Source organism: Dama dama, chromosome 10 (genome assembly GCF_033118175.1).
Source record: "Dama dama isolate Ldn47 chromosome 10, ASM3311817v1, whole genome shotgun sequence".
NCBI classification, from domain to species: Eukaryota; Metazoa; Chordata; class Mammalia; order Artiodactyla; family Cervidae; genus Dama; species Dama dama.
Window position 1 is genome coordinate 33,681,620 of NC_083690.1, and position 21,092 is coordinate 33,702,711.

Consider the following 21,092-nt stretch of genomic DNA (forward strand, 5'->3'; position numbering starts at 1 on the left):
TGAGTTCACGAAGTGAAGTGAAAGTCGTTCAGTTGTATCCGATTCTTTGTGACCCGTGGACTATACAGTCCGTGGAATTCTCCAGGCCAGAATACTGAAGTGGGTAGCCTTTCCCTTCTCCAGGGGATCTTCCCAACCAAGGGATCAAACCCAGGTCTCCCGCATTGCAGGCGGATTCTTTACCAGCTGAGCCACAAGGGAAGCCCAAGGATACTGGAGTGGGTAGCCTATCCCTTCTCCAGCAGATCTTCCCAACCTAGGAATCGAACTGGGGTCTCTTGCATTGCAGATGGATTCTTTACCAACTGAGCTATCAGGGAAGCCCTATGAGTCCATAGCGAAATAAATAGATAGATAAGTGGGGGAGAAACAACTCTTTCTTAAGGAAGAATTCTAGTCAATAAAGGGAGACAGAATAAATGGATAACTAGAAAACCACTACTGGAATATCACAGTAAAAATTACAGCAGGCAAGCTCTGCAGACAGAAGCAAAAATCAGTGGTGAGGGAATTCCCTGGAGGTCCAATGGTTGCAACTCTAAGTTTTCACTGTCAAGGGTGCGAGTTTGATCCCTGGTCAGGAGCTAAGATGCCACAAGCTGTGCAGCATGGCCAAAAAATAGAAAAAAAAGAATCGGAGGTGAAACTTTAAGAAGAAAGGGGGCATCTGCATAATCTCAAGGCATTTCCTCCAAAACAGTTACGAATTATAAATGGACAAAAGAGTAAGTTGATGGTGGAGAATCCTAGCACACATCACCTTAACCAAGTGGTCTAAGTTAACCCTCACTGGTAATGAGACAGATGCAATCAGGTACCCCTGATATGGCACCCCAACAGGGCACATCACCTCAGGGCTGCATCTAATTTTGAGAAAACACCAAACTGGGGGACATTGGGTGAAATAACTGTTGAGTGTTCTTCAAATGTGTCAAGGTCGTGAAAGACCAGGAAAGTCTGAGAAACTGCAGACTGGATGATGAATCCATGCCCTGTGGGATCCTAGTTGGAATTCTGGAACAGAACAGAGATATTTAGAGGAAAAACTAGTGAAATTCAAATAAAGTCTGTACTTGAGTTCACAGTACCCTACCAGTGTCAGTGTTCTGGATGGATCACAGTCCTATGATCGGGCAAGAAGTTAACAGGAGAGGAAGCTGGTAAAGGGCATGTGGGAATTCTACCTTCAATTCTTCTGCACGGCTGACATTATTTTAACACTTCAAAGTTAGGAAACTTGGCCCAGGGGGTGGTGTGGAGACACCCTCTGTCTGGAGTGCCAGGCTCCCACCCGCTCCCACCATACCCCAGACCTGGCCCTGGGGGAAGCACTCTTGCTGCCTCTAAACTGGACTGTCCAGGGGCCCAGCAAGCCAGAGGTGGGGGTTCCCAGAGGCAGATGGGGAAGGAGCTACTTTCCTGCTTGGATGGGAGAGGGAAGAAAACCACTGGGGGCAGGCTTTAACCTAAGGGTTTCTGTGGACTCACTCAGACTCCACGGGTGCACAAGACTGGTTTTATGTTCTCCATTTTACAGATGAAGAAACAGACTTATGGAAGTAAAGCAACACGCCTGGCCCGCAGTCAGAGGGTGGGGGGTTGGGTTGAACCCCAGGAGTGCCCAGTGCCTGGTCTCTTCCAGGGTGATGCTGTCAGAGACCACTCCTCCCACCCCCTCCACCAGCTGCAGGGTTCCAGGCTGCTCTCCTGGGCTTTGACTTTGTAGCCACCTCTCTGAAGCTACCCATCCCCCACAGCTGCAGCCCTGGGGCTTCCTACCCACCCCTCCAGGCTCTGAGCACCCTGTGGGCAGGGCTCTGTGAGGCAGACTGTCATCACCGCTTCACACCTGGTGGAGGGCCCCCCTCATCTTGCTTCAGGTGCCCTCCTTCCATCCTCCACCTTCTGGATGCCAAGCCCTGGGCAGACAAGGACTCAGGAAGCTCCTTTCATGAGATTCAAGCCCTTGTCCACCCTGCCTCAGGTCCCATGCACCCTCTGGTGGCAGTAAGGGCCAGAGACACCGCTCACCCTCCCCATGACAGTCCCTCCCTCCACCCCTCACAATCCTTTCTTCAAAGCAGTTAACATGGGGTTCCGCTGACTGCTGGCCTGGGAGCCATGAGTGGGTGGGGATCTCACTCTTCTTTGACCACGAGCCCCCAGCGTTTCCACCAAAGGTTAAACTAGTCCCTGAAATGCTTTACTCTGGGGAGGGTGACCCATTCAGTGTCATTACCTGGCAGGGGACAGGGCCAACCCAGTGCCTTGGGTAAAATGGGGGAAAAACACATAAGTAACAGTGGTGTTTGGTCTCAGAAGAAAGAATCTTTCTGCAGAAGCTCTCTGAATTCCAAAATACTGGCATGATGAGTTCTGGAAAAATAGAGACCATTTATATTTGAGGTGGCGTAAGCCTAAGAATTGGGTGCTGTTTAAATCCAGCCTCAGGACTTTCCAGGTGGTCCAGTGATTAGGACTCTGAGCCTCCACTGCAGGGAGCTGGGGTTCGATCCTTGGTCAGGGATCCCAGGGACACGCAAAGAACCTGAGCAGGTTTAAGAATTGGACGGTCTGGGGAATTCTCTGGCTGTCCAGTGTTTAAGACTCTGTGCTTTCACTGCCGAGGGCCAGGGTTCGATCCCTAGTAGGGGAACTAAGATCCCACAAGCTGAGAAGCATGGTCAGAGCAAAGAAAACAAAACCAAAATAAAAACCCACAAAAGAACTGGACGGTCTGGCTTTGAATTTCAGTCACTTACCAGGTTTTTTACCTTCGCCAAACACCTCATGCTGCTGCACGGCAAAACAACAAAAAAACCCAGCAAAGAAACAAAAACAAAACCCAAAGACAACAAAAGCCACCCCCAATCTGTCTCTGGTGAACACTGTCGATTGCGCTGCATTAGTCCCCATGTTGCCTCCCCATCTCCTCCCTGGGGGCTGTGCCCCCAGGGAATGACCTACACAGCCTCCAATAGGCTCCCTTGCCTTGGGTTCAGCCAATGGGAGGAGACGGCAGAAGTTCAGCCAATGGGAGGGGCCGGAAAAGGTTCAGCCAATGGGAGAGGCCGGGAGAGGTTCAGCCAATGGGAGGGGTCGGCAGAGGTTCAGCCAATGGGAGGGGTCGGCAGAGGTTCAGCCAATGGGAGGGGTCGGCAGAAGGCAGGGTCGGGAGTTGAGAGAGAGGCAGCTGCTGTCCTAGGGCTTCCGTGATAGCTCCGTTGGTAAGAATCCACCCGCGATGCAGGAGACCGTGGTTTGATTCCTGGGTCGGGATGATCCCCTGGCGAAGGGGTAGGCCACCCACCTCAGTATTCTTGGGCTTCCCTTGTGGCTCAACTGGTAAAGAATCCGCCTGCAATGTGGGAGACCTGGGTTCCATCCCTTGGTTGGGAAGATCCCCTGGAGAAGGGAAAGGCTACCCACTCCAGTGTTGGCCTGTAGAGTTCCATGGACTATATATATAGCTCATGGGGATCACAGAGTCGGACACGACTTTCACGTTCTTTTTTTCTCCTTCCCTACCGGGCCACACTGCCCCCTGGAGTTCTCTCTGCAGTTGAGTCCCTCGTGGGTCCCCGTCCACACCTGAGCACACAGCCCCTCCTTTTAAACTCATTCCCCCACTGCACAGTCTCACTGCTTCCTCAAGGACTCTGCTGATGCAGTGCCCGAGAAAGGGCACAAAGCTGGACCCATTCAGCTGTTAACCTCGAGAGCCTTGCTTGGTCTCTGTGGAGAGGGGTGAGGGGTGGAGGGTGGGAGGGACCCTCAATTGCACAGCCTACAAAATGACCATAAAGCTGGCAAAACAGTGACTACATGATCTAAAGGCATCTTACTGCAGGAGACAGCATTAGCTATCTTAAGCGTTCTCACTGAACTCATCCAATCTGTTAGCTGATCCATCACTATTTTGTACAGGGGAGACTTCGATTTTTCCTTGTGGGCCCACTTACATCTTCAACAGATTCAAATTCAAACCCTCATGCCTCTCTGGCAGCCTCACCTGGCTTCCAGGATGCCCCCTTTCTCTGGTTCTCTGCCACTTTTGTTGAGCTCCCTCTTCTCGGACAAGGCAGCTCAGTTCCACACCAGGCCCCCTGAGGCCCTTATCAGCCATTCACATTTGAGTAAGAATTAGCTAGCAGTCCACCAGGAACAGGATCAAGTCAGACTCCTGGCACCTGGGTGTTCATGAGCTAGGAGACGCTGGGGGGAGGCCAGGAGGCCCCCAGAGAGAGAAGCGGAAACCGCAAGGGTCCTGGGCCTCAGTCACAAGCTTTATTGTCTCGAGCACAGACTCGCCACAGTTCAACAATTCCACTTTGGGGAAGGGAAGGGGAGGGTGCAGGAGGGCTTGGGGGAGGGGCACGGCTGAGCATACACTGGGCAGGCGCAGATGCTCATGGGGAAAGCGCTTGCCACCTGCCAGCCCATCCTGGGGGGCTCAGCTCCTCTCAGAGTGGGCTTTTGGCTGTTAGTAGACTAATCAGTGCCTCCAGTGGGCAGGGCAGCTGCCGGATTTTGCTGGAAAGAGTAGTATTTGACTCGGTTAAGCCACTACAGCATTGCTTCTAGACCGTTGTTAATGAAACCGCATGCAAGAGCTACCGAAAGCCAACGGGGAGCAAAGAGGGGCCGATAGGACTAACAGGCCGCCCCCAGGGTGGGCTACTTTGGGGCAAGGACGTGAAGACCACCCATCTGTACCTGGGAGCACCCAGGGGTGACCTGGGCACCACCTGCATACCCGTCCTGGCGCAACTGGGGAACACTGTGCTGGACCATCGGGCACCCCCTCTACCCCTAGGGGGAGAGGCCCCTAAGCTGGGGGAGGTGGGGCAGGCCTCCACGGAGACGCTGCAGTGCAAGGCAACCATCCGTGGGTCTCCCGGCTCTAGAGGTGGGGCTTCGGGCAGACGCTGGCTTTCCAATCACAAACGAGGCTGGAGTAACTTGGCAGGCTTGAGGGGAGGTGGGGAAGCTTTTCTTCCCCAGTCAATCCTTGGGTTCATTTCTTGGCTACAGGAGACAGGACTTAAAATGCCCCAGGCAGACGCCTCGTACCCCTGAAAGGGGGCTGTTGGGCTGTGTGTTCAGATGCGCCTGCGTGGCCACGCCTCCCTGAAGGCTCACCCACGTGCACCTGGCTGATTCTGTGCACCACGAGGCTGCAGGCATGTGAGCAGTGTGTGCAATCGCAGCCCTGCCAGGCCTGGGGCTCAATCCTGGAGCCCGAGGGTGGGCATCCGTGTGGTCCGACCATGACTGACTGCAAAGGTCCCACCCACACGGCATGTGTGCATGCGTGACCCCTCTGAGTGTGCCTGTGCCGAGGGTCAGAAGGTGTATACATCCGGGTCTGCATGGGTGAATCTGCCAGTGGGAGGCCAGTTTCGGAACATCAAGTCAACCCGGGGGACCGCATATGACCTACCAGTCAAAACACGCCCAAAGAACTGGTTTGGGGCCTCCCTGCCCCAGCTCCAAGGAGCCAGGTCTCTGGGGATGGGTCGGGGAAGGAAAGGGGCTTCCAGACTTTCCTAATACTGTGGCTCCTGGCCTTGGGGACCACCCTCTGGACAGCAGCCAATTGGAGCTGCATGTGCGCTGGGGTCAGAACGAAGGGCCCATGTCCCAGCACCTTGAACCTGGGGCCTTGCTGGGCAGACGGGCTGAGGGGAACTTGTACCACCGTTTGAAAGAGGCTCATTCGTGTGTGGGGACAAGAAGCCCTGGGGACTGCCTTAGTCTGGAAGAGGCTGCAGTAAAGGGGGTCGCCTCCTGCCTCCTAATGACGGGGCTTCTCTCCTTGGCGCCTGAAGGGGAAGCTAGGGCCCTCCTCTGGCCCCTTCCTAGGACAATGGCTCTTGGGGGTCTGAGAGGGACCCGCAGGAGAAGGAAGGGAAGAAAGGGAATGGGGACATACCCAGGGGCCAAGACGGTCCTCAGGGCAGTGCCTCCTGGGGAAAGGGGCCTGTTCAGATTGCCCCGGCCTCCCCAAGCCAACACCAGAAACTGCTGGGTGTCCAAGGCGCCCAGGCTGCAGGTCCCAGGGGCCAGGCCAGGCCTGTACCGCTCTCCGTGGAAGGTCGTGCTTGAAGAAGCCTCCTGGTCCGGCAGGGGGGTTGGGGGTGGGGGATTGTCCACGGCGGCAGGTACATCATTGTTACAAACACTGTTCTTGTCTTCAAAGCGACAGTCCTGCCCCCTGCCTGGAGGGGGCGCCGCCGGGGCAGGCTGGAGGGGCTCTGGTCTGGACTGGGCTGCTCCACGGTGTCCCTCAGGGTCAGTGCTTGTCCTGGAGAAAGCAAGGGCTCGGTCAGCAAGGGTCTCAGGAGGCTCAAGGGCAAGTGGCAGAGGGAGTGGGGCAGGGCTGGGGGAGGAGAACTGGCCGGTGCCAGGTAGTGGGAAGACCAGCACGTGCAAAGGCCCTGAGGCAGGAGCACTCTCTGTGCTGAGTGTTTGGGGCACAGCGAGACAGGAGGCAGGGTGGGAGCGGTTTATGGGAAGTTGAAGGGAAGAGGAAAGAGCAGGCTGGATTTACAAAGAGCTCCGAGAGCCTGCGTGGAGGCTGGATCCGAGGAAAGGAAAACTGGTGCTGAGACTCCAAGCCTCAGTTTTCACATCTGTAAACTGGGGTGACCTCCGTGTGCCTCACAGGATAAAGCCATACAAGGTCTGGACATCAAGTCCCACGGGGCCGGGTACGGGCAGCTCCTCTGCAGACACAACCCCGACAGGTCCTGCTACAGCTTCCTGCCTCCACCCTGCTCTCAGGTCTAGTGCGGGGTCCCCACCTCCCCACACCCAACTCTCTCTGCTTCTCAGCCCCAGGGCCAGGCCCTCGGCAGATGCTGTGGCCAGGGTTCTCTGGTCTCCAGGTGAGTGCCTGCAGCCATGGCTCCATCAGCTGAGTTGGAAGGACAAGCCTTCTTTCCTCCAGCCCAAGGTCGCACTGGCCCAAGGTCACACAGGGAGCCAGAGACAGAGCCTAACTGGGCTGGCACCTGGGCCCCAGGTGGGCTCTCTAACACTGCAGGTGAATGGCAGGAGCTAACTGTGGGGGGTGGGCCACCAGACACCCCCTTAATACAGAACCCAGCAAAACACATTCCCAGCAAGGGTCAGGCCCATGAAAGTCCTGGGAAACCAATTTTCCACCCACAATTTTATAAAACGTAGACTTTACAGAGACTGCTTAAGAAAGAGAGAAGATGCTACATTTAAAATATTCAGTTGCAAAAAAAACCAGGAGGTGAAATTGAATATTAGAGCATGCTTTGTTCTTGTTCAGTTACTAAGTTGCATCTGACTCTTTTGTGGCCACATGGACAGCAGTGCAACAGGCTTCCCTGTCCTTCACCATCTCCCGGAATTTGCTCAAATTCATATCCGTTGAGTTGGAGCACGCTATCTACTCCATTACATAATTTAGGGAGTTTCCTAGCAGTCCAGAGGTTAGGATTCCACCCTTCCACTGCAGGGGGCCAAGTTAGATCCCTGGTTGGAGAACCAAGATCCCACAAGCAGTGTGGTATGGCCAAAAAAATTAAAACGAAATAATTTATGTGCTACTTTGCAACCATCACAATAAAGACGGCTCAGGCAAAATTCACAGACCGATGATGAATCCAGGGGGCATTTGAGTCAGGAACAGAGAATTCACAAGGTCTTCCAGGGTCTCCACTCAATGTTCATTCAGAAAGAACCAGTAACCATACAGTAGGGGTCAGACAACACCTTGACCAGGTGATTAAGATTCACACCTGGAATGAAGGGCAGATGGACATCACGTGCCCCAGTCGTGATGCCTGGAGAAGAACACGACCTTAACCGAGTATTTCAGCCTGAATTGCAGAACTGGGCTCTAATCACCCCAAAGGACAGTCAAACCCCAAAAGAGGAATCTTCTATTAAACAAAGAGGGAGGGATTGTGTTTCAAAAATGCCATGCCATAAAAATCCAAGTGAAATGGAGGAAATGTTCCAGATGTAAGGAGACTAAAGAAGACATAACAAGTAAATGCAATGAGCCTCACTAACCTTAGACTGGACCCGCAGGGAGAGAGCTGTGAAGACACGCCAGGGTCAAATGAAGAAAACAGGTAGGGAGTATGATTGGCTATATTAACAAATCTCATAACAGCATGACATTTGCTGAGACTGATAGCTGTACTGTGTTTATGTAAAATCATGCCCTGTTTCTCAGGGAATATGGACTGAATATGCAATTATACTCAAATGGTTCAGAAAAATATTACATGCATATAACACATATCTACACATAGAGAACAAAAAGTAAAGCAAATGGGGCAAAATCTTAACCACGTGTTATGGGGGGAAGGAGAGCTGATGCTCTAGGTGCTATTTAGTTTTAGTTTCTATCTATGTGTAAGTATTTATGGGCTTCCCTGGTGGCTCAGTGGTAAAGAATCTGCTGGCAAGGCAGGAGATGCAGGTTCGATTCCTGGGTCAGGAAGATCCCCTGGAGGAGGGCATGGCAACCCACTCCAGTATCCTTGCCTGGAGAACTCCATGGACAGAGGAGCCTGGGGGACCTCAATCCATGGGGTCACAAAGAGTCAGACACAACTGAGCAATTAACACTGTCACTTTCATAGTTGTTTATTTGGCTGCACCAGGTCTTAGTTGTAGCATGAGGGATCTTCAGTCTTCATTGCAGCCTGTGGGGTTTTCTAACTGTGGCCTGTGGGATCTAGTTCCCCAACCAGGGATCGAACTGGGGCCCCCTGCACTAGGAGCTCAGAGTCTTTGCCACTGGACCACCAGGAAAGTCCCTCGAGGTGCTTTTTTTAAATTCTTGTAACTTTTTTGTCAATTAAAAATTATTTCTAAATAAAAAGAATGTATAGGGACTTCTCCTGGTGGTCCAGTGGTTAAGACTTTGCCTTCCAATGCAGGAGGTACAGGTTCAATCCCTGGTCAGGAAGCTAAGATTCCACATGCCTCGGGGCCAAAAAAACAAAACATAAAACAGAAGCAATACTGTAACAAATTCAATAAAGACTTTACAAATGATCCACATTAAAAAAAATCTTAAAAATACAATTATAAAAAAAAGCATGATTATGTCAACTATATGTATTAGTCGCTCAGTCATGTCTGATTCTTTGTGCCCCATGAACTGGTCTGCCAGGCTCCCCTGTCCATGGGATTTTCCAGGCAAGAGTACTGGAGTGGGTTGCCATTTCCTTCTTCAGGGGATCTTCCCGACCTGGGATTGAACCCAGCTCTCCTGCATTGGCAGGCAGATTCTTTACAGTCTGAGCTACCAGGAACAGTTTTTTTTTTTTTTAAAGTTAATGTGTACATACATTTACAGACATATAACAATCTTCATGATTTGCAAGAGTTCTGTTCTACAGAATCAAACTGTCATGAAACTAGCAAAAACTGAACCACTGCTCCCAGTGGAAGTACAAGGTTCCTGCAAATCTCTGATCTGACATTTTCATCGATCCATCAACAGGTAACCATGTTTCACGCATGCTTCTGTTTAAAGCATTTCACTGAATTCATCTTGTTGGCTCATTAATAATGGACTCAAGGCCAGCAACACTATAACTCATGCCTGAATGGAGCTTCTCTAAAGTATTTTCTGGAAGGCACACTGCAGCCTTCCTTCACTTAGGAACACTAGACGGCTCTTCTAGAACACAACATGATGCTTGGGGGCCATTTTAAACAGTGGAAATCACCAAGAAAAAAGGCATGAAAATGTGAGGAACGTGTCACTAAGTAGACCGTGAAAAGGACACTTGTTTGCAGAATGTTAGTACAAGCACACTGCTTTGTACAAACTCATCTGGGAACGTGCCATGTCTCAGGTGATTACATTTTTCTCTGCTCTGCACGTGTCCATGAATGAACACAAAAGTGCCGTGAGTGTGGAGTTTGGGGTTACAGATAAATGTTACCAAGCAGGTGAGTCTGCAAACAGGGAATAGTTTGGACTGGCTGTACATGTGGACATACATACACATACACACACGTGCATGATGAGCAAAGTTCGGGAACTGTGTCACTTAAAAATGTCAACCTTGGTCATCGCTGAGTAGAAGAGCTACTGGTGAGTGTGTTTTTTCTGGCCACGCCGCACAGCTTGGGGGACCTTAGTCCCCTGACCAGAGATCAAACCTGTGCCCCTTGCAGTGGACGTGTGGAGTCCTAACCACTGGCCCACCAGGGAATGTCAAGTGTGCTCTTCCTTATGTATTTATGAGTTTTTTCCCAAAAGTTTCCCAATAGGCACATATTCTTTTATAATAAAAGGTTTTTTTTTGGAAAGAGGAAGGTTAAAAGAGCAGGATGGGAACTGACTCAAGTTTGACTCCACGGTCCCTCCTCTATGAGTGACCCAAAGGCTCTTGCAAAATGTGTCTTTGTACCTGTGGGTGCCTTTTCAAAGCTTCCTCTCCAGAGAAATCAGCCTGTACGCGACGGCCGTGGGAGTGACGGAGCAAACCCTCCCGGGGACAGGGTGCCCCTTACCTCTTGTTTGTGGGCCTTGTCTTGCTGGTGGACGCCGTTTGCAGAACCGGAATTGCTGATGGCCTGTTCAAGAGTCAAGGGCGAGAGACTGAGCGAGGTTCACCAGCCAGCATTTCCTGGTTCGTCCACTAGATGGCGAGGTCTTCCCAATAGGACCATCTCAGGCTCTGAACTCTGAGCGTGTGTTTGTGAGTGCTAAGTCACTTTAGTTGTGTCCGGCTCTGTGCGACCCTATGGACCATAGCCCGCCAGGCTCCTCTGTCCATGGGATTTCCCAGGCAAGAATACTGAAGTGGGTTGCCATGCCCTCCTCTAGGGGATCTTCCCTACCCAGGCATCAAACCCGTGTCTCTGTGTCTCCTGCATTGCAGGTGGGTTTTTTAATCACCAGCGCCACCTGGGAAGCCCGGAACTCTGAGCAGAGCCCATCAAAATGGGGAAATCTAGGCTCTCAGGGCAAGGCTGCATCTCCACCTTTCGTCTGAGCTCCTCAGGATAAAGCCGTGGGCCCCTCGGGCTGGGACTTCCAGGGGGCAAGGCTGAGGCTCTCACCCCAGACCTGGGGGGCACCCAGCTCACCTGGGACTTATCGGGGCCGCTCCTCATGGCCTCCACGAGCCTCTCCACCTGCTGAGCCTGGTCCAGCGCGTCCCGCAGCGCGTCCTCCGTGCTCATCAGCTGGTGCTGCAGCCGCAGGAGCTCCGGTGCCGAGGATGAGGATGGGTCGATGAGGGAGTAGCGCCTCTGATCCGACAGGGACTTCTCTTTGTCCTGGAAGCAGCAGGAGAGGGGACGAGTGTGTGTGTGTGTGTGTGTGTGTCTGTGCGCGCGTGTGTGTGTCTCTGCGTGCATGCATATGTGTGTGTGCATGTATGTGCTGCAGGAGGGTGACCTCTTCTCTGGGCAGGAAACTTGTCTATCCCACATCATCTCTGGGTCAGCCTTGGGCATCACCAGGATGCCCCTCAAGCCTCCCTCCCTCACCTGAGGGTCCCCACAGAAGCATCTTTCCTGCTCCCTGCCCTGGATTCCCAGGTTCTATCAGATGCTCCATGTTTTCCAAGTCTCCAAACCTAGGACCCCTCCCTCCCTTCTTTCCTTCCTGCAAGCCCCCGACTCCCTCCACACTGTCTTACGTGGGTCCTTCCTCTTCACCCCCTAGACCACCCACAGCCTCATCCCCTGAACCCCTCCTCAAAATGCCCCCAACTGCCCGCCTCAATAGGACATTCCTTCCCTTCCCTTCCAAATGCTCCGCAGCTGACCCCGCCCACCACGGTACCAGAGACAGGCAGACCACAAACCCTCCCTGCACTGCCCTCCTTGGGCGGGTGCTTCTAGGTCCTTCTACTCTGCTCCGATCCTCTACCCAAGCCTCCTTCTCCATCCAAACCTCCCTAACTTCAGGAGGTTTCTAACCACCAAGCCCATCCCTAATTCGCTGTGGCGCTGGGGACGGTACAGGGGGGACAGAGGAGAGGCTGGTCACGTGTAAACTTGACTAGCTTGTGGTTCATGGAGACTGTGTGGCTCCGCCCCCTCCACGCAGCTCTGGCAAAGACTTGGAATGGTAACTCCCAAGTCCCTACTAGCCCCAGGGTCTTGGTTTCCAAGTTACACCCAGGCTCACAGCACCATGAGGACCACAGAGGGGTCTGTAACCACTCTCTGCTAGGCAGACCTGCCAAGACTGAAAGGCCCGGTGATCCCCACACCCACAATCTCCGTGCAGACAGAATAATGGACATCCCCCTCCCTTAACCCTGCAGGTCTAGGGCTGCTCCCACAGCAGCAGGCGGGTCCTGGGCTCTCCTCCTGCCTGCGAGGCCCCTCTTCTTCCATCTCCTCCACTGTGGCTGAACCTCTGTGGCTGGGCGGGTGGGCAGTGAGGGGCTTTGGAGCAGCTTCCCCTGACAGCAAGCCTGTCCTCCTCGACCTAACCTGTCCACACCTTGGAGTTGACCAGGCCCAGGAACCTGCCACAGGCTTGTCTTGAATGCTGACCAATGGGGGATGGAGTGGGATGGTTCTGTCCTGCGCTACCAGCCTACCCCACCTGCACTTCTGGGGACTCTGCTCAGTCAGGCCTCTGTTCCCCTCTCGTCCCGGAGATGGATGCATGAATCGCCACTGCAGGACCCTGAACAAGGAGCTGGCTTCTGGTTGATTACTTCCCTGGATGGGGAGCTCACCACCCGGCTGTAGGCCACCCCACCTCTGGACTGGTCAGCTTCTGAGGAAATCTTCCTTTGCATTGCATCACCCAGACAGCCACACAACCAGCCATGATGTCTACAAAAGGGGCCTCCCATGGCCCTCCCAGCAGCCACACTGCTGACCCTGCCAGTGGTTCTAGGGGATTCCGAACCCTCACTGTGACTTGGCTGTCCCTGGGGTGGCTGCAGGAGGTCACCAATCTCCATGGCCTGACAGCAGGTCACCCCAGCCCCTCCCTGGTGTCCCCCATCCCCAGGCCGCCCCCTTCCCCACATACCAGCCCGGTCAGCTTTTCCCGCAGGCCCCGGATGTCATCCTTGAGTTTCTGCTCCTTGATCCGCCACTCGGCCTTGTGGACCTCACGGCTCAGGTCCCTCTCAGGCCCCGGGGAATGGCGATTGGCCTCCAGCAGCAATACCCGCAGTTCGTTCAGACTCCTGGAGCCGGGCGGGGGGTTGCACAGAACAGCAGTCAGCCTGGGTCCCTCATCTCTCATGCTCCACAATTAGCCAGGTGCCTGGGACTGGCAACCCCAGGGGGATACTGGCTACTAAGACACAGCATCTGTGCCGGGAGGGGCCAGAGAGGAAGCGTGAGGCTTGAAACCATCTGACCACAGCTGGGGAGAGACTCGGGTTTGGGAACCAGACAGTCAAGAGGACTCAGCCTTTCTTAGAATTTTTTTGAAGTTTTTTTTTTTTTAAAAAAGAGAATAAAATGTTTGTTTAATTAAAAATAGTATAGAAGTGGAAATATAATATTGTATACACAAAACTTATATAATGTTATAAATAAATGTAACTTCCAAAAACTACTTTTTATTTTATTTACTTATTTTAAAAAATATTTATATATTTATTTGGCTGCATCAGGTCTTAGTTGTGGCACACAGGCTTAGTAGTTGCAGCACACAGGCTTAGCTGCTGTGTGGTTTATGGGATCTTAGTTCCCCGACTAGGGATTAAACCTGTATCCCCTGCATGGCAAGGCAGATTCTTAACCACTGGACCACCAGATAAGTCCCAATAAAATACATTTTTAAGGTAATAATAAAATTAAATGAAATTTAAAAAAAATAAAGTATTTATCCAAGAGAGCTCATGGGGCAAGACATTTTAAATACCTGCTATCAAATAACTTTTATTTCCTACATCAACTCTGGTAGTAACTGGCAGTAGCTGCCTGGAGTACTGTGGTGAGACTGATTCTGAGGCCACATCTGGGCACTGCAGAAAAAGTGTGCAGTGATCAATTAGCAATGTCTCCCATGGGCAGAGGTTGGGAAAAAAGGACATACCCCTTCTTAGCTCTTCCCCTTGCCAGAACCTACTTTAGAGGAGGGGAAAACTCCCTCTCTAGGTGGCCACGGGTAGTTAAGAATAAAGTAGAAGTTTGTTGTCACTGATCCTTTCCCTTTCTTCCTTCTTCCTACTCTGAATGATGGCACCTGATGGCTGGAGCTTCAGCAGCCACCCTGCAACCATGAGGAAAAGTCCATGAGGAAGAGTCTAACAGAACCCAAGAGAACAAAGGTGTTGGCATTGGTACCTTGAGCCACTGAACCAAATGCCAGCTGTAGCTACCTCCAGATTTCTTGTTATGTGACTAAAATAAATCTCTACTCATTTAATCTGCCAACACATTTCTAGCTGATCTCCCACTCCTATCCTAAGTACCAAAGAAGCAAGAAGCAGCTCATGGTGACCTACATCAACCAAGGAGGGCTTCAAGGAAGAGGAGGTGGGAGTCCTCAATACTTTTTAAGAGTTTCAAGGGGTCCCCAAGACCAAGATATTTGGGAACCACTAATCTTTCCTATGAGCTCTGCTTGGAGAACTGTGTTAAGAAGGATTCTGAGGCTTCGCTGGAGCTTAGCAGCAGACAGTATGGTGATCACTGGTGATGCCAGTCATCTGTCCACCAGGTCTATTCCCTGGCTCGCCTCCAAAAAACACTGGGTGCTATTAGCTGGGTGGAGTGAGGGTCACGCTGGTCTGACCACCACCCACGGCTGACTCACCGCTCCTTCCGGAGCAGCTCCTGGCTGATGAGGACCAGCTGGCCCGAGGCATCATGGGTCTTCCGGGACACGGCCTCCAGCTCCAACTCCAAGCGCCGCTTCTCTTTCTGGAGGGTGTCCACCTTCTTCTCCCCCAACCTGCACTTGCCCTCCAGTGCTGAGGCCAGCCGGCAGGACAAGGAGGGAGAGGGTTGGGATCGCCACGGGAACCTGTCCCACCTGGGGGCCAAAGCCCGGGTGGGGAGCAGGCTTTCCCGGGGAAACGGGGGTGTTAACAGGGACACGCGCCACTGAGCGGACCTCTCTCGTCCTGTAGGGCCAGGCAGTGAGGGGCCGAGAAGAGCTACTTAGGAAAAGCAGACCACGGCCTCCACACAGCAGCCGGGCCCTCTGGTGTCAGGAAAGCAGTCCAGCCTTCGAGAGACAGGGTCTGGGCGTTTACAGTGTCGCCTGGACGAGGGAAATCTACAACTTCACCTTGGCCCCGGAGGAATCTGAGGTCAACTGACCTTTGTCAGGACCCATTATGCCACATGAATGTGATGGGGAGTGGAGAGAAGGGGGGTGAGAACCATTTCCCAGGATGGGGGCCGACTCATAGGTACCACCACTGGCATTCTGGTGGACAAGAAGCAGGGCCAGTTTGTCACCAAGTCACAGATTCCAGGCCCCGTACCATGCCCCCCGCCCCCACCAGGCTTCATCCCCATTTCCCCTGGGCCTTGTCTTTTGCTGCAGCCAAAGTCCTTCCCCTCCCAATTCTGAAATCCTGGTATTTCTTCCAGGGGCTAGTGCCCAAGTACTGTACCAAAAGGCAGAGAGATTGAAACCCAGGGGTCTTCAAGCCCAGAAAGAGGAAAGACGTGATGCAATTGCTGAACACATGGAACAGAGGCCTGGCTCTGGGGAGAGAAGGTGGCTGGGGTCCCCCGGTGTTTTTTGTGGCTGTGCCATTCGGCCTATGGGATCTTAGTTCCCCGACCATGGATCAAACTACTGACCCCTGCATTGGAAGCACAGAGTCCTAACTACCGAACCATCAGGGAAATCCCTGGGGCCCCCACTCCCCCCACACTACTGCCCAGGTGGAAGTCCAGTGCAGGCCACCTGGGCCAGACTGACTTCTCCTCGGGGCAGAGTAGGGAAGGGCACCCTGGCCAGCGTCATCTCGCCCTCCCCTGCTGGACTGGCACGTGGCCTGGTGAAAGCCCCGCATCTGCCCTGAAGGAGGGAGACTTACCACTTACTTGGGCCCTGAGCGTCTCGGTCTGAGATGTTAAGGCTGTCACCTCTTTGTCCCTCTTGTTCAGCTTGTCCTGCAGGCCTGGGGAGAAGGGGGAGATGAGGGGACATCAATACCCCAGACCCAACACTGCAGTCCGGTGGACGAGGGGGTGGCCCTCCCAGCCAAACCCTAAAATGATGTCACACTTGGCCTCCAGAGTCCAAGTTCTTTCTCAAGCCAGTCGACCTTCTGGGTGAAGTGAAAGTTGCGTCCCACTCTTTGTGATGCCATGGACTCTACGTCTATGGAATTCTCCAGGCCAGAATACTGGAGTGCGTAGCCTTTCCCTTCTCCAGGGGATCTTCCCAGCCCCGGGATCTAACCCAGGTCTCCCGCATTGCAGGCAGATTCTTTACCAGCTGAGCCACAAGGGAAGCCTGGGTAACCCACCCTGAAGAAGAGATGCCAGTGTTGTACGGTCTTGAGCAACTTAACTCTCAGACTCTCAACTTCCTCAAGTGAAAAATGGGGCTAATAAAGGTGCTCACGTCACTTGGCCACATGCATTCAATACTGGATAGCCCAGGACAGTCATGAAAAAGATGCACAGAAGGTTCTAGAATTGTATTAACTTTCTGTACATTAATTTATAAATTCAATGCGATACCAGTAAAAATGCCAGCCAGATTGTAATTTTTGTGGAACCAGATAAGCTAATTCTAAAATCACTTGGAAAAAAGTTTTTTTAAAAAATAAGTAAATAAAAATTTTAAAAAAGGAAAAAATTTTAAATAAAATCAAAGTCACTTGGAAAAATAAGCAAGATCAGCCAAGAAAACCTGGCAAAAAAAACCCAAAAAACTTCTTCAAAGAATTAAACACACAATTACCATGTGTGTGCGTGCTCAGTTGCTGAGTCCTGTTCGACTCTTTGTGACCCCATGGACAGTAGCCCACCGGGCTCCTCTGTGCATGCAATTTTCCAGGCAAGAATACTGGAGCGGGTTGCCACTCCCTTTTCCAGGGGATCTTCCTGATCCAAGGATCGAACCTGAGTCTCCTGCATTAGCAGGCAGATTCTTTACTACTGCGCCACCAGGGAAGCCTGCAATTACTATACAATTTAACAATTCCCCTCCCGAGTATACACCCTCAAAGAGCTGAAAACAGGAACTCAACAAGTACCCCCACATGCACACTTAACGGCAGCACTATTCACAACGGCTGCAAGGTGGAAGCAACCCAACTGTCCATTGACAGGTGAATGGATGGCAAAATCGGGCGCATGCATACAATGGCCTATTGGTCACACATGGGAACGAAGCACCGACCCGTGCTGTAACGTGGGTGAACCTTGAATATATTATGCAGAGTGAAACAAGCCAGACATAAAAGGCCACGTGTTATATGATGCTATCTATATGAAATATCCAGAAGAGGCAAATCCACAGAGACAGAAAGCAGATTAGCAGTTGTCAGCAGCTGCAATGAGGGGAAAATAAGAGAATGACTGATAACGCATATGGGGCTTGCTCTTGGAGTGATGAAAAAGGTTTGGAACTAGACAGAAGAGATGATTGCACAACACTCTGAATATATCAATGCCCCTGAATGGTTTGCTTTAAAATGTTTGATTTTATTTAAATTTTGTCTCAATTAAAAAAAAAAAAAAGGTGGGAGGGGGGACTTTCCTAGTTGTCCGGTGGCCAAGACTCCATGCTCTCAATGCAGGATACCCGGGGTTTGACCCCTGGTCAGGGAATTAGATCCCATATGCTGCAACGAAGACCCAGCAAAGCCAAATAAATAAAAAAGAACAGCTGAGAGAATTTTGGAAAAAAAAAAAAAAGCCTAAGACCAGCCTTGCCAGTAACTGAAATATATACAAAGCTTCAAAACACTGTAAAAGTGGTGCATGAACAGACAGATAGGTTATTGGAAAGGAATAAAAAATCTAGAAAGTCAATTACCTGATGGAATTTAAAGATGGTAAGTTTGGTTCATTCAAATAAGTGGAGACAGGGAGATGAGAGGTTTTCAAAAATGGTGCTGGGATAAGTGGGCACTCTTGGGGAAAAAAATTAAAGTGGATCCTTACCTCACACCTGGAGTAAGAATTCTACGTGAATCAGATTTACACAGAAAAAGAATAAGCCCAAGATCCCCAAAATAAAAGATTGATTTTTAAAAATCTGCCTGGCAAGGGACTTTCCTGGTGGTCCAGTGGTTAAGACTTTGCCTTTCAATGCAGGGTGCGTGGGTTCGATGCCTGGTTGGGGAGCTATATTGTAAAACTTTTAAAATGGTCCACATCAAAAAATATCTTGAAAAAAAGAAAAATAACAAAATCAAACACACAGTCCAGTTCTCAATAAACACCCTTCGGCTCTTGCATGTGTGTGCTAAGTCACTTCAGTCGTGTCCAGCTCTTTGTGATTCTATGACTGTAGCCCGCCAGGTTCCTTGGTCCATGGGATTGTCCGGGTAAGAATACTGGAGTGGGTTGCCATCGCCTCCTCCGGTGGATCTTCCCAACCCGGGGATTGAACCCATGTCTCTTATGTCTCCTGCACTGCATGGTGGATTCTTCACCACTGGTGCCACCTGGGAAGCCCAGGCAGCTTTCACCAAACACACCAGATGACGCAAAACAAAGTCAAACCCAGCTTGGAGCAAAACCCACCAGCCTTTCCCCAAAGCCCCACATCCCGCCCAGCCCAGTGGCCACTCACCCTCCACAGTCTCCTTCATCCTGATCTTCTCCCCTGAAATGTCGTTGGATTCAATCATCTGAAAGGAGAGCCCTGTAAGGGGGATGCTCACCTCCCCGTCTCGGCCCCCAGCCCCAGCCAGCCCACCTCCCCCCAATACAAGGAGACCTTCATGGACTTGCTGCAGCAGGGGGCACAGGTGTTCTCGGTCAGGCTTCCCTGACAAAAGGACCCCTGCTCTGCTCCCAAGACCCCCCAAGGCTGCTTACATAGCATCCATGTGGTCACTTCCTCTCCTTTCCTGTTTGCAAATGTCTATCTTATTAAATAGATATCTCCTTCCTGGGGACGCCTACAGAGATTGGTTCTGGGACCCTGTTTCCACCATTATCCAGAGGCAAGACTCCCAGCCTCGGTTTCCCGTCCATAAAACAAGAATGGACTGCCATGGGGCAGCGCATGCAGAGAATGCCCAGTGACAGCTCCCAGAGGGACTTCAGGAAATGCTACCTTCTTTCTCTGTATGCGTGCGTGCATGCTAAGTCATTTCAGTCGTGTCTGACTCTGCGCGACCCTATGGACTGTAGCCCGCCAGGCTCCTCCCTCCATGGCATTCTCCAGGCAAGAATACTGGAGTGGGCTGCCATGCCCTCCTCCAGGGGATCTAACACTTCCTTTAAAAAACAAACCCAGAAGCAAAGAAGCAAAAACTCAACTAAGAAAAAAAAATCTGTGTGGCAAACATCAACAGGCTCCTTGCTGCTTCTTGGCAGACATTTCTGGCTTCCTGCACAAGAGAAACTGGCCGTCCCCTGAGCCTCCAGTTTGCAAGACCCTAGCACCGCTTATCAGGGCAGGGCAGAGTTGAGCAGGCAGTCACCTCCATCCGCCTGCCCCTCATACCTCCGCTCATACATCCCCAGCCCTGCTTCAGCCAGTCTGGTGTGATTAACAAAGCCCCCTAGGTCTTTATTTTTGCAGGGAAAATGAGGTACACGTTAAACTTTTTTTAAAAATTCCCATACTTACACATGAGAACAAAAATCAAATTGTCCTTGAACTTAAACCTTTGAATCTGGAGGGCACGTGGGTCCAGACCAAGGTCCCACGTGTTTGGAAATCAGTAGGCGTTTCTAAGGTCACCACCCACTCCCTGGTGTGAGGTCTACGGCAGAGCAGCAGCAGGCCATCCTGTGGAACCACAGCTCCCCAACCTCCCTGCTGGGGGAGTCCAGGTCCTGGGGCCCCAGGCCTGACCCTCCTGCCCTGAGCAGCCAACCAGGCCATGTGCACACAGCTAACCTGCAGCTCTTCTTCTCAACTCTGCCCAGCGTCCTGGGAGGGCACTTGCTAAGAGGGGCCCCCGCCTGGGAGAAGGGGGCAGATGGCTGGTGCAGTGGGGCCTCAAGGCATGACACGGACAGATCTCCTTTTACAAAAAAGGCACCTCCTGTATGGAGAACTCCTGAACACTGGTTGCTCAAATGCTAAATTCTGGATTAAATGTACAAGGGGAACCAGAAGCTCAAGAACCATGGGGGCTGATAAAAAGGCAACCATCTTGGGATTTCCCTGGTGGTCCAGCGGTTAGGACTCCAAGTTTCTACTGCAGGGGCCCAGAGTTCGATCTCTGGTTGGGTAGCTAAGATCCTGCAAGCCTCAAGGTGGCGGGGGGAGGGTGGCAGGAGGCAATGACATTGCTGCAAATTGTTCCTTCATCTAAGACTTTGTCATTTCGGTACTTCTCTGGCCCTTAGGCAGTGGGGTTCAACAGGAACTCTGTCACTGATGGGCAAGAAACTCCAGGAAAGCTACTCTGCTTTGGAATCTGTTTGCCCATCTATGAAATGAAGTCAATATGGACCCCAAGGGAGTCCAGGTGAGATGGGGCATCCTAGGGCCTACACAGGGGTGCTGCCCAGAGCCACTCACGAGGCCCTTCCTGGCCCCACGGGAGCACCCGTCCATGACACCTAGGGTCCCGACCTCCCCAGGGTGCTCAGCTGGGACTTCTAGATTTGAAGCAAAGCTGATACAGGTGGCAGCAGTCTCCCCAGGGTCACACCCCTCTGGCCTTGCAGAGCCCTCTCCCGGGACCACTCCCCCACCCCACCGCTCCACTTGGGAAAGTGGCTGCCGGACTGTTGTTCCGTCTCGTTGGGACTGGCAAATAGGGGGCCACCCTCAGGTCCCCGAGGTCGGCACTCGGGTCAGAAATGGGACTCCCTTACCCCTGCCCAGGGGTGGACAAGGTTTGCCTTCCACATCTCTGCCAGCCCAGTGCTGGAGCTCCCAGTACCAACACCCTGGGAAGGCCTGGGAGCCTGCACAGTGGGACGTGCCTGCCAGCTGGGGAGAAGGCTGCTGTCTGTGCCCAGGGACACTCCTCTCCAGGCTG

General features: G+C 52.1%; 1 protein-coding gene across 2 annotated transcripts in view; it reads right to left on the reverse strand.

Moving 5' to 3' along the window:
• Positions 1-4,273: 4,273 nt before the first annotated feature.
• CLIP2 (CAP-Gly domain containing linker protein 2) overlaps positions 4,274-21,092 on the reverse strand; it is a 75,024-nt gene continuing 58,205 nt past the window's right edge. For both annotated transcript variants that reach the window (XM_061153397.1, XM_061153398.1), the window contains 7 exons: positions 18,716-18,773; positions 15,999-16,082; positions 14,759-14,915; positions 13,016-13,175; positions 11,101-11,292; positions 10,522-10,584; positions 4,274-6,307 (listed from right to left, as the gene is read on the reverse strand). In XM_061153397.1, coding sequence (XP_061009380.1) covers positions 6,296-6,307; positions 10,522-10,584; positions 11,101-11,292; positions 13,016-13,175; positions 14,759-14,915; positions 15,999-16,082; positions 18,716-18,773 — 726 coding nt within the window. In that variant the 3' untranslated portion in view covers positions 4,274-6,295. The remainder of the gene's footprint in view (positions 6,308-10,521; positions 10,585-11,100; positions 11,293-13,015; positions 13,176-14,758; positions 14,916-15,998; positions 16,083-18,715; positions 18,774-21,092) is intronic.